The following is a 14,187-nucleotide window of genomic DNA, read 5'->3' as shown; positions in this document are numbered from 1 at the left end:
ACATTCCTACAGTTACATTTTACCTGTATGGTCTCTATGAAGGATGTGTCTCTATAGTGCTTCTGCATGTGAAACTCTAGACTTAGACGGCTATATTTAGTTATTTTTATACCTATAACACTGTTGATTATACTAGTAAGAGCATGATCATTTATTTCACATATATTCTGTTTTATCCTATACCATAATTAAATCCTAGAACACTAAAAAATGCTCTGCTTAGTAAGATTCATGAATGCTATTTGCTTTCTTTCTATTTATTTTTATTTTTATTTTTTCTTGGCAGATAATTGTGTACAAGATAGAAGTGTATTAACTTTCTGCAAAAAAAAAAAAAGTTCATGTGTTTGCAAATATCTTTCAGGTGCTTCTATTGGGCGCTGTGATTTTGAGTTTGATTTTTGTGATTGGAAGCAAGAAGAAAATGGTGATTTTGACTGGCACCTCAGAACTAGCAGTAGTACTAAACTGGGTACGGGACCAGCTGCTGATCATACACTGCAAGAAGTGTCTGGCCATTACATTTTTATAAAGAGTTCTTTTTTTCAGCTGCCGGGACAAAAAGCTAGGATTTCTAGCCCTGTGTTAAGCAGGATGAATAAAAAGTGCAAGGTATGTGGGGATGTAATACTAGCAGGAGTCAGAATTTGATTTCTAGATTGCACAAATATAGTACTCCTAAGATAAACAAAATTACTGAGATACTTCTAAATAAAAACAAGCATGTTGTGAAAGAATCACAACCTGATCTTATTTCCACTTTGGAATCATCGGAAAATGTGAATCTTTTTTGCTAGTTTTGGGAAAAGAATGATTTCTGTAGGTAAGTAGGAGGAGACTTAAATGAAGTAAACAATGAAAGAAATTTGTAATTTATATGCATTATGCAGCATCAGCCCTGTGTATCCTACAGCTATGTAAAGGATTGTGCTTTCATTAAGAAAATATGTATAAATACAATAACAATTTGCTTAAAAAAATATATATAGCTACAAAAAATATACTGTGTGACAGATGGTTTTCTCGTCTGGAAAAAAAAGAAAAAGAAAAGCTTTTATTTTACAAAGCATTACTGCATGTTGTGATTTGAACTTGATAATTTCTTAGCAAACCAGAATTAAAAGTTTTTCTAGTTTATAGTCTTTGCTAAAACTATATCTTTCTGTTTCATAAGACAGCTAGCAGAACACATCTCTTACAAGCTGCCATATATTGAAAATATAGTGAATTTTGCAGAAAGCATAACTTTGTAGGTGTTTTGAATTGCTGTTCTTTCTCTGCGCATGCATCTATTGCTTTCAATTTTTCCTAGTCTTTAAGTGTCAAGGTGAAAATAAGATGTATCTGAATTTCTAACATCAGTGTTGAGTGCAAAATGAAAGATTAAATTGGCAATTATTACATTTAATTTCAAAATAACAACAATAATTTTACAATAGCAATTAAAAATATAGATGACAAAATATCTCTATGCTATTAAGTGGAGATTATTCTGCATAAATGGAATTGCTCCAGGAGGAAATATAGAAGTTCTAGTTTTTAGAAAATTACCTCCTTAAAAATTTAGAAAAGCATTAGAAAACTAGCAGGGCAGGAATGGACTATATTTTTGGAGTAAACTGGGGTATAGATTTCCAGCATTAAAGAACTGCACTGTAGCAATCAGTTAAAAAAAAAATAAATAATGCCCATCAAAATTATGTAAGGGAAAAGGGAGATATTAACAAAAAACAACTTAACAATTTGACTTAAGATTGAAGAATTAATCTGTCTTACTCCTTTCTGTCAATTACTGTAGTTGAAAGTAAGTGGAAACAGTGATCCAAGTGTTCTGCTGCACTAGAATCTAGGGCAATGTATTTTGAAACTACTGTGGTTAAAAGCAACATTCCTGCTACTATTTTGCTAGTTATTTTGCTCTTCACACATAAAGGCAAAAGAATCTGACTTAATGTTTACAGAGGTATCATAATATTTGCTATTATTTTTTATAAGGATAGATTTTTCACTCTTTGGGGCTTGTACTATGCATTAGACTAGGAAAAAATTTGTAGGTAAGTTCTTGCATAATATAATGTGAATTGCCTTCTTTTGGGGTCATATATAATTCTTGCAAATATTCTATATTTGTCAGAAGCAATATTGAATTAGATTAAGTTTTAATCCAATGCAATACAAGCAATCCTTTGCTCTTGAATTGAAAATAACAGAGAATAGTTAATGGTGCTTATTTTTTCAGTGTTTTTATTTTATATGTTCTATATTACTTTTTTACCTTAGTATTTTGTAATTTCTTTTCCCATTTTTACTCAAAACTGTTTTCTAACCCTACGATCCTTTGTTTTTTTATCTATTATTTTGTATTTCTGCTGCCCTTTTTTCTTTCATAGTAGATTATATAATATTCTAATTATAAGCTATAGTCTATCACAAAGACTTTTAACAACAGAAAACTGCTCAGAAAAAGTTTCTTCTTCCTGTTTTAAAAAATGCTCCAGACGTCTGTGCTTTTCTTTCTTCTTCTTCTTTTTTTTTCTTACCAAGTATTTTTTTTCCTTTACATTCACATGCAAAATTTTTTCAAAAGAGATGCAGTGTCAACTGTCACAGTACTGTAATGCTGGCTTCCAAGTTTGGTTTCTGGAATAGTTCAAAAAGTTCAAAAAGTCATTTTTGTGTGCATATATTAAATTCTGTTTGAAAAATTAAATCAAAGAGCAGCTAACATGACTCCATTTAAAAATTAGGATAAACTCGGTAGCAGAATATCTCTGAATTCACCTACTGCATATTAGAGTCTACTGCTCTTACTTACAGATATTTTTCTATTACCATATGTATGGAGTTCACGTTGGATCATTGATTGTCTACCAGATGACTATGTCAAAACATGAAAAAATCCTCCTTATTCTTACTGGAAACCAGGGAAATTTCTGGCAAAGCAAGGCACTGAACCTGGTTGGAGATGGAAAAGAAGATTTCCAAGTCATATTTGAAGGGATAGTTGGAACAGATCTCAAAGGTGGCGTAGCACTTGATGACATCACATTATCTCGGGAGTGTTTACCATCCCAGGAGTTTATACCAGCAGAATCCACAACACTGCCTCCAACAGGTATGTTCTTGCTAAAGGTAAAATTCTCTAAGTCCTGAAGGAATATGTGGCAGTGGTGTTTTCATTTCTTTGTCTCTCCTTCAAAATAGAAATAGAATGGATATTTTACTAATGTGTTAAAATTCAGCATGTTTTTAAGCAGCGTTTTGAAATGTTGATAAAATTATTTTTATAATGTGACTTTTGAGGTAGTAAGTCAATACTTGTGAAACTCTAAGGCCTATGTTCTGCCATGTATGCTTAGACAATATCCTGTTCAATTCAGTGGGATTTATTTATCAATATTTACTTGTAAAGGATAGTTATTGTAAAACAACTGAGAGCAGGACAGAGCCCAGTACAAATACACTGTATTAAGGTAAACAAGAAGTACACAGGGATGGCTCTAATGTTTTTTAACTAATGGGAATCCCTACTGTGAGAGCTACTGTTCAGGCACCATACTCATCTTGTTCCCTTGTACTATGATATCAACATTAACACCATTATTAACATCATCCTCACTTATTGCACAAAGGAAATAAGACTCAGAAAAAATGCTACCAAAATTATAGTGTTCTGATGAGGACAGATTGCTCTGTCTCTAAGGTAAGCACTGCTTCTAAAAGCACTGATCCTGTTCATTCACAATATTTGCTTGGATGTGAAAGGCAAAGAAGCTCTTTCTGATAGAGCAGGCCTCCTTCCACATCTATCACCAAAGCTGCTGAAATTTAAACTCCCAAGAAAGAATTTAGGAGATAGATTTTGTTCCTGGGCCTGCTCCTTGAATGGCTGTGCTAAGCCATTTTATATCTCTTCTCTCTGATGAATAAAACAAAATTAATATTTCCTGAAGTCAAGGAGTACTGGGAGAATGGATTGTTAATTTATGTGAGCTGCTTTACTTTGTTACTGCCACTAATGAGCAGTCTTCCCCTTTAGGATATCATTAAGCACTGCTTAATGCACCGGGATATAACACTGATGAGACTATATAAAACCTAAAAAACCCCCACTACACTGTGCATTGTCTGTAAGATAAGCTGGAAAGACATGGGTAATGGTTTCCTGAGATACCTTGAGAAATTTCCAGGTCTTTACAGTGCATGCTACTGGCTCCCTACTTCTGTCAAAAACAGTCATGGATATTTATTGCAAATGAGATTTGTATTTCAAAGTTCAGCTTTATATAAAGATTACCCCAAGAGGAACACTATCTGAGATTTCTTATTCCTTATTTTTTTTATGTTTTCAGACTCTATCTACTTAATGGTAGATGCAACTCCCTGTGGCAACACTGGAAACTCTAAAAGTTCTGATTTTGATTGTAAAGTATGTTCCAAAACCCTTTCATGATGTATATAATAAAAAAGCTACTAAAATCTCAGGAAAAAAAAGAGAGACAATTTCTTGTTGTAATTCAAATATATTTTGTGAACTTTGTAGATTCACCAGTTTAAGATAATGGTTTAAATTCATCCTTGTAGTATCCCATCATTTCTATATCAGCAATTTTTGCTTGTCCTGGACCAAAAAAACCTACATTCATCCCTGAGGCTTCTAACTTGCAGGCACTATTTAACAGTGTTATCTGTTTGGATCGTTGCTTGAAATGTGGACTTAGAAATCAAAATGTGAAATGTACTCCTCCCTCCAGAACAGAAATGTTCTGAGTGGCCAAATAAGGGATGTGTAAACAGGGTAGATCTGTGATCTAACTATATAAATAAGCCAGTTCAAATTATTGTGTTGATCAACTGCAAAAATTTGGACTTCTAGACTTCTCTGCTTGTATGCAGAGACAAGGATATTGGCACATTTGAAATGCTTATATCCATTGCTAAAATTTCTTAGAGTCATTTGAATTGGAAGGGACCTTTAAAAGGTCATGTAGTCCGACTACCCTGCAATGAACAGGGAGAACTAGTGACTGCTTCAGTTTTGTAGAGAACATGTATCTTGTTTTCAACAACTTAATAAAAGATTATCTACATTATCTTTAAGAACATAGGAATAGACATTGTGGATCATAATTAAGTTCAACTTTGACTTATATCCTGCCTTCAACACTATCAATGAGATGTGGAGGAACATCCAAAAGAGGCACATGATGCATCCTCCTAATGTTTCTAATATTTCCGTTTAGAAGACTATGTTTTGCAAACATACATCCTTTGTGGTCACTTCTTAGTAGTGGTAGTGACAGAGGATTTTCACCTCAGTGAAATTGGATGGCGGTATTCTCTGTCACTTAACAATAAATTTCACTGCCAGTCACAGAATCACAGAATTGGCCCAGGTTGGAAGGGACCTCAAGGATCATGAATCTCCAACCCCCTGCCACAGGCAGGGCTGCCACCTCCCCATTTAATACTAGACCAGGCTGCCCAGAGCCCCATCCAACCTGGCCTTGAACACCTCTAGGGATGGTGCATCCACAGCTTCTCTTGGCAGCCAGCCTGTTCCAGCACCTCACCACTTCATAGTAAAGAACTTCCCTTTGACATCCAATCTAAATCTCCCCTCCATCATCTTAAAACCATTTCCCCTTGTCCTGCAGTTATCTACCCTTTCAAAGAGTTGACTCCCCTCCTGTTTATAGGCTCCCTTTAGGTTACTAAAAGGCTGCAATGAGGTCACCCCACAGCTTTCTTTTCTCCAGGCTGAACAAGCCCAGCTCCCTCAGCCTGTCTTCGTAGGGGAGGTGCTCTAGTCCCCTGATCATCTTTGTGGCACTTGTCTGGACCCTCTCCAACAGCTCCCTGTCTTTCTTGTATTGGGGGCTCCAGACCTGGACACAGTACTCCAGATGGGGCCTCACAAGAACAGAGTAGAGAGGGACAATCACCTCCCTGTCCCTTCTGCCCACCCCTTTTCTGGTGGAGCCCAGGATACCATTTGCTTTCCGAGCTAAAAGAGCACACTGCTGACCCATGTTAAGTTTTTCATCCCTCAGGACCCATAGGTCCTTCTCTGCAGGGCCACTCTCAAGGACAGCTTCTTCCAGTCTGTATGGATGCCTGGGATTCCACCGGCCCAAGTGCAAAACTCTGCACTTTGCTGTGTTGAACCTCATTAGGTTCACCCGGGCCTACCTTTAAAGCCTGTTGAGGTCCCTCTGAATGGCATCACTTCCTTCCACTGTGTCAACCACACCACTCAGCTTGGTGTCATCAGCAAACTTGCTGAGGGTGCACTCGATTCCATCATTGATATCATTGATAAAGATGTTAAAGAGTACTGGTCCCAAGACAGACCCTGGGGGACGGCGCTCGTTACCAGCCTCCACTGGACATAGAACCATTAATCACCGCCCTCCGTCTTATTTTCTTTTTGTTTACCCCTTTTCCCTTTTTGCCCCTTTTCAGTTTGTTTATTTATTTATTTATTTATTTATTTATTTTTAAATAATTCATTTCCATTATATTATTTTATTCCAAATATCTCCCTTTTAAATACACTTGCTTATTTAATCTCCTTCTAGAGATCATCACTTTGGGCCCACAGTCTCTCACTTGTTTTCTCTGCTCTGATCAGACTAAAGCCATTTTTGAATATAGAACTGCAGTAACACTGTCCTGCACCTGTATGCTGCTTTTATTCCGGACAAAGACATTAAAGAGACACTATTTTAGATTCGAGACATTAAATTCAAACTGAATGGACTCTGGTAGATAATATTATGGGAAAGCATCTAGTATTTCTGTGCAGATTACCTGAGGACATAGAAAGTAAATTCAGGGAAGGAAAGCTCCAGGCATATTTTCTTCAGCTGCATGAATCCACTATTACTCGGATAACATCTGCAGAGGTATAATGCCCACATCCAACAGAGCTCATGGCAGAAGTTGAGGATGATGGCTAATACCAGATCAAATGTTTTTTATTTTTTTAGTCTGTGTTTACTTTGAAGATCTTTCAATCTATTTTAAGGACTTTATTGCAATTAAGATAATGGTACAATTTAATATTCTATGTGATTTTCAGCAATTTTTCTTTTTCTTTTTTTTTTTTGCGGATGCTTAGTACTGCATATATTTGCAGCATAATGTATTGCACATTACACTATTACTTTGTTGTCTTCTAATAGATATTTTTGTAATTGAGTATGATGCAGTATTTACTGGTTCTCTATTTATGGTTTGTCTTTTAAAGAGGTGTTTCTGATTATGCGGACTGTAAGAAAAGCTTGTTGCCTTCCAATAAGTCAATAGTTAATGCAACTGTTTAAATTCTACTGTTTTTCATTGCTTTTCATTCCAGACTTTTCAATTGGTTGTGTGTGTACTTGTTGAACAATATAGTTTGCACGCCTGTATTTGTTGAGTATCATACAGAGCAATTTATGAAACCATATAGGGAATGAGCAGACATTTAAAGATATGATATCACAACTTCTTTTGTTAGAATAATAAAAACCTACTTCAGAAGTGCTTTTCTAGAAAAACAAACTTGATGGGCTTGTGGATGACATGGTAAGACAATGGGTTCATCAAGGAAAAAAGAGGTATAAGAGTTTCAGTGAATGAGACCCAGAATGTAAATGTAGTATTTTTCATGAGAATATTCCTAGCTATACTATCTTAAGTGAAACTTTTGTCTCTCTTCTCACAGTGAGGAAATGTTCCCTTCTATACCATGAATATTGCTGTTCTGTAGCTGCTGGGGCCAGAGATGGATTCATACATATCATACAATTGCTCCCTTTGGAATCAATCTCATTGAAAGATCCTTATGTGATTCTGTGCAGGGAATTTTAGGAGTCATTCTCTAAAGAATGTCTTCCAGGTAGATGATATACTTTGATCAAAAAGTTATCCCAGCCATGAAGCTAAAGTACTAAGGCTACTATAACAGAGGATAGGCATAATTCTTTCCTTCCTTTCTGAAGAAACAACCCAGGACTGAGCTCATGAGTTTTGAGAGAAAACTGGCCTCTTCATGAAGATAAAGAATTCTAAGAATGAAAACTTCTAGTCAGAGAGCTTGTTTATCCGAGTCGGTATCTGAGACTGCATCTTGAATACTGTGTTCAGTTTTGGGCCCCTCACTACAAAAAAGACATTGAGGCCCTGGAGCCTCTCCACAGAAAGGCAGTGAAACTGGTGAAGGGTCTGGAGCTCAAGTCTTATGTGGAGCAGTTGAGGGAACTTGGATTGTTTAGTTTGGAGAAGAGGAGGCTCCAGGGACAACTTACCATTCTCTACAACAACTTGAAAGGAGGTTGTGGTAACGTGGAATTCAGCCTCTTCTCCCAGGTGACTAGTGATAGGATGAGAAGGAATGGTCTCAAGTTACTCCAGGGTAGGTTCAGTTTGGATATTAAGAAGAGTTTCTTCTTGGGAAGACCAGTTAGCCATTGGAGCAGGCTGCCGAGGGAAATGGTGGAATCATTGTCCCTGGAGGTATTTAAAGAAAGGGTAGATGTAGTACTTAGGAACATAGTTTAGTTGGCAGTATTGGTGGTAGGTGGATGGTTGGACTAGATGATCTTGGAGATCTTTTCCAACCTTAATGATTCTATGTTTCAGTGTTCTAGCTGTAAATGGTGAGTACAAAGCATGATCTACTAATTTGTCGATTTGGGAAAACTCAGATGTATTTTTCATGGGAAAAGTCTTAAATTTGGATGCTCAACTTCAAACTGGTTAGGTTTAGTTCATCACAAATCAGAAAGCTATGTAAAAAGCCTTTCTTATTATTTTGTGGCAGCCACAACTAAAGAATTTTTCTTCCATAATTTGGAGTTGACTAGTGTTGTGTAGCTAGGTTTCAAAAGAAGATTGATGTAAGAAAAGTATTCAAGTTCTGTTGGATTTCTAGGTGAAAGTTTGATTCAGATAAATACGAGTTTTATGAGTAGTATTGATCTTCAGACAGCTGAATGGCAGAGCTTGAAAAGGAATTGGTGCATCTGAACTGATCATGAAAGTTTTAGGAAAATGTTAAGAGGGTCTTTTAACTGAAGACCAAAAGATAGTATTCTGGTAGCAGTTGAGAAGGTTACTGATTTTATAGAAGGTAGAGGAATAGCTTGAGGTTGTTAGCTTTCATAACATTGAACTGGATTTTGTCATTTGAGTAATTGGTTTTAAGATGAAGGTTCCTGTGAAGTGGGATAAAACCATTTTGTCAGATCTCCCTTTCCAACAACTAACTTTTCTTCTGTTCAAAAAATGCAGCTAAAAATAAGTATATACTGAATTGAGGAATAGTTAATAAAGTTATAATTGCTTTGGGAAATAAATGTTGAATTGGATTAGACTAATAGTAAATGAGGAGGATCAACAAAATTTGCTTTTGTATTAATATTTTTAACAATAACTTATTCCTTCTCCCAGAAGAAATATAAGGAACAGAAGTACTTAAGCACATTAGTCACTGTATACGGCTGAACCGTGACAGTGCAGAATCCCACCTAAAACAACTTATGCTGACTTTGTATTTACACTTTTTGCCCTCTCTGCTTTTGTTATTTAGGAGCAAACATGAATTTTACACAGAGAAAAAGGAAAAGCTGACCATGTTGGAAGATTTTGAGATACTGAGCAATTACAGTTTGTTGGTATCTTTCCCTTTCACCAAGTTGTTCTTATTGAGCTTTCATGTGGAAGCAAAAAATATTTTAATCATCATATTCTGTTCAACTCACTATAACATTCTGTTTGATACAGGTATAAAGTTCTGTAATATCACATGTTGAATGCAGTAATCCTGAAATTTATTCCTTCTGAGTAACTAGAGATAAAGGATTCATATGTTTCGTGAGATATGGTTTGGGGCTTTTTCAGTTTATCCTACACCTGGCTCTTACTGAAGTATTGCTGATGAGTTTAAATAGTGCTGTTTTTAAATTCTGTAATTGTTTAAGGGAATTATTCCTAAAAATCTATTTACTTCAGTTCTTTCATATTTTCATTCTACGTATACATAGCTGAGAATATTCCAGTGTGGTTTCCTTTATTTTTTGCGTGCTTGAATACTGACACAGGTTAAATTGATTGATATTCATAATTGGTGGTGATCCCCAAGTAATCATAAGTTTACATTATTTATCTTCCTCTTTGATCAGGGAACAATCTTATACAAATTTGAAGATATTCTTGGACTACCTCACAATGTCTAACTTGTCAAAGAAAATGCAAATTCCTTGTAAAGACTTCTGACCGTTTATTGTATTCTTAGGGTAACTTAATACAGTCAATCAGTGACTATTCTGTACATCTGCTGCTTAAATTATATCCTTTTTCATACTGTCATTTAGCAAAGAAGGAAATGCTCAGATCCTGGGGCTTTATGTCCATCAATTCTCATCAAAGTCTGACCCAACTAGGGGAGTGTTCTCTGATCCTAAGATCAGAGCCAGGGATATGACTGCAAATAAGAGCTGGTAGGGCAAGCTTTGAGAGAGATTTGAAGGAAGCATTTTCCACCTGTCACATTTTTTACTAAGTATAGTTTAGCAGCTCTAGCAAATTGTACCTCAGTGCACTGCAGGTCCCTTACACTATATGCTTTGGACAACAACCCACAGTATGGTGGAAAATGTGAAGCAATAATAGGTTCCAGTGCAGCCAATGAAGATCTCTCCATTCTCATAGGTTATAACTGTCTCACTCCAATTTATAGAAGAGAGATGAAGTTCTTTTAATATCTGTATACCTGGTGTGGGATTAAGAAACAATGGTTCAAATGTTAGTCCAACAAGTTTATTATAAATCCTAATCAGGGAGATGGGGAAGGGAAGGAGGGCAATAGAAAAGATAAGAATGAGGAATCTGTTGCCAGAAAGCCTACACCTCTGATTGTAGGTCCCTTTTTATCTTCCTGCCAACATGGCATTCCTGGGCGCTTGGGTAAGAGTCATGTGCAGCACCTCCTGAGATGTCCATCTTCCTTGAGATAAGCCCACATGAAAGACCTCTTCATGGCCATTAAGCTGTGGCTTATCTCTCTCTCTCTCTTTCTCATTGCCCCTGGACTTGTCCATCTGTGTCCCCAGCAAGCTTTGAGACAATGGTGTAAAAGAATAATCTCTTACAATAACATAACTAAATGCATTTATATCATAGAGTGCTCAGCTTTACTCTGGGGTTGTAAAAACCCTCTTCTGACCTAACACAGCTGTTGAGAAGGTGTGCACTCCATTTTACTGTACTAGGCACTAGGAAATGGAAATCCATACCTTCTTCCACCCTTCTATCAAGCAAATAGCAGTAGGATCATTAAAGCAGAGATAATGACTAAACCACACTGGACTCTAAGGTGGAAATGTCATCAACTATGCATCACTACCGGCTTTAGTCCAAACACTATAACAGCTGTTCAGGAAAGATTTTATTGTATGCAATTTAGGTGAACTGTTTAAGATGAACTTCTAAAGGTCATGCTTGAAGTTGGAGTTGAAACTGGAGACCTTCAGAAGGCAGCTTAACTGGCTTCATCCCAGGGCTGCTGAACCACAGTATCCTCACACAAATTGGCACAGAGTGTATGGCTGCCTTATATGGTGGAGGGAACTGGATATGCTTAAACATTTTGATCTCAAATGCATTTGCTATATGTGTATATATATATATATATTTATATACTTACATATAAAGTAAAAAAAAAAAAAAAAAAAAAACCCTCCAAGATTTTTAAGTGTTTGACATATTTTAAAAATTGTAGATTTAACTCCTAAGTAACATTTTTTCTCCTGTCCTTGCTAGGGAGTTCAGGCAGTGAATATTTAGGTATAATTTATTGCAAACATTAATTTATTGTGATCTAATTTCATTTTATTTACTAGAAGTAATCTCAGTTGATTGTGTTATGTTTTTCACATTAATATTTATTTTTCCTCAAGGTAGTGAAAGCACACAATGAATACCATTTTTTTCTGGAAAAAGTTTGCATATAAACTACATGTCCCTTTCTTTCAGTGTCTCTTCGTCTTCTTTCAAAAGGATACGTTTCTAAATTTCTACCTGGATTTTGAAGGGGAGGATTGTTTAGAAGAACTGTTGCATCCCTGTTTCCATGATATCCAGTGGCAAAAGATTTCCTAGGTTTTCCTTACTTTTTACATAAACTGGAGTCTTAAACTATCTTGTTATCACTGAGATAATCTTTATGATATGTATAGTATCCTCTTTCCATTTTCTGGCAAGAGGAATTTCCATCTGAAGAGATTCACTAAGAATTTCCTTTTGAACTGACCTGCTAGTATGCTTTATGGACGAAATACCTGTAGATTTACACAGGAAATATGGTAAAGCATACATTATTTCTACTATTGACAGTGTTAGTGGGGTGATAGAAAGAACCAGTGCAATCTCCACTAATCAAAAACTATTTTTTTTCAGTAAATGTATATTCATGTACACCTAAGCACCTGAGACTGATGCCTTTATTCTTCATAATATTGCCTTTAGAGTTCTCCTGTCCTGCCTATAGTATACCCAATAAGTTCAATATGAGGGGACCGGGATGTCCATCTTGCATGCAACTCCTCTTACTCTTGAGGATTTCTGTTCATTTTAAATACTACAAAGTGTAGTCACAGAATGGTTATGTCTTAGCCTGTTGAATGGATATTAAATAACAATCCTTTCCTAATGAGTAATACTAAAGTACCAGCAAACAAAACAAAGTAAAAAAAATATACATAATACAGTGCTCTGTCATGAATAGAGGATTGAGGTGGAACAGTAATAGGCAGCCTTGTTGGAATTTTTTTGACAATTTCTGGTTCTGACAAGGAGTATTGCTAGATCTGATAGTTGGGAAGGAATTCTCTTGTGTTTAAGCATGTTTGTTCACGGAAGTGAACAAAACATATCAAGAAAAACTTAAATTCAAATGTTTATACCTAATGCTATTAAAAACATTATATTCAAAGAAAGAAATGAAAATAGTAGTAGGTTTGAAGTTTTTTTTTTTTTTTTCAGATCTTCAACTTGTGAAAGCCTTTAATAATTCTAACTTCCAAAGCTTCCCTTTCATATTCCTGTGCTGACAAGTCATTACTACTATACATCAGCAGGTGTGGTGAAAGCATTTTATTGTGTATTTCAGTAATACTGATGACATATTTGAGAAATGTTCTTGTTAACTTTTTCTTTTTTTTTTTTTAAATACATACAATTCAGCCATACAACAATGTCAACTTGAAGAAGAGTGACAATATACTGCTTGTTGAAGGAAAATAATCAGAGATCTAAATTATTCAGAGAGCCATTATCCCTGGGTTGTTAGACTCTTAGTCTGCAAATTAATTATTCTGGCCTCCATACCAGATTATGGTTTTTCAGAAACTCTAGCTGGTATACTTCTAGCCACCAAATGCAAGTAAAATCTTCTGAAGATATTTTGAAATAAACCTAGCTTTTCAAGTCTAATAAGATATTATTCTGAGAACTGATGTAATTGAATACGATTTTAGTGTGGGAGATAATAGCATTAAATGCAAGAAGTTTAAAAAGTGCAAATGTATTTTGGAATATTCTTATCATCAGTCTATTCCTATCTAAAACATGATTTAGCTTGCAGGTGATTTTAACACAAAGCTGAAATACAGAAAGAACTGGAAAAAAATCACATTAATATTACAGAAATTAAGTATAAAATGATTGTGACAAGAGACATAACTAATGCACTCACAAATAGAATCAATTCTGCGTTCTTATAGCAATTTTGATCTTGTATGTCTTCACCAGTTAAATTATGATGCTAAATTTGTTTCTAGTAAGCGAAGGTACGTAGAAGACCAGCTCCAAGAAAATTATAACTTAAAGACAAAATGTGAGATTTTCATCTCTACTTGTACATACTATAAGCAATGATATTTTATGCATTCTTATAATTATGTAAGCAAGTTAAGATATGCAACTGCTTTTTGATTTTTAAAGCATTACTATTATTTTAAAATCTTGTTAAAGTAATTTGTAGTTGAACTAAAGCATGTTTATTGGAAAAATTATCAGTCTTTTAATCAAGACCTTAAATGATTGAGAATTTATCACAGTCTGTCATTATCTATTCAATTGTTAATTTCATTGTTTTATTTTAGCTTGAGTTTCACTGCCTTTTCCAACTAAATTTTTCTT

The 14,187-nt window shown here is 35.3% G+C and overlaps 1 protein-coding gene across 4 annotated transcripts in view; it reads left to right on the top strand.

Annotated features, from left to right (window-relative positions):
* MALRD1 (MAM and LDL receptor class A domain containing 1) overlaps positions 1–14,187 on the top strand; it is a 208,446-nt gene that overhangs the window by 80,690 nt on the left and 113,569 nt on the right. For 3 of the 4 annotated variants that reach the window (XM_085227299.1, XM_085227298.1, XM_085227301.1), the window contains 2 exons: positions 365–612; positions 2,818–3,115. In XM_085227299.1, the coding sequence (XP_085083425.1) occupies positions 365–612; positions 2,818–3,115 (546 nt within the window). The remainder of the gene's footprint in view (positions 1–364; positions 613–2,817; positions 3,116–14,187) is intronic. The other variant, XM_085227300.1, reaches the window with a different exon arrangement.

The sequence above is a fragment of the Meleagris gallopavo genome, chromosome 6, assembly GCF_905368555.1.
Source record: "Meleagris gallopavo chromosome 6, MGAL_WU_HG_1.1, whole genome shotgun sequence".
Classification (NCBI taxonomy): Eukaryota; Metazoa; Chordata; class Aves; order Galliformes; family Phasianidae; genus Meleagris; species Meleagris gallopavo.
The sequence above is the reverse complement of the archived record's forward strand: the minus strand, read 5'-3'. Positions and strand labels throughout refer to the sequence as shown.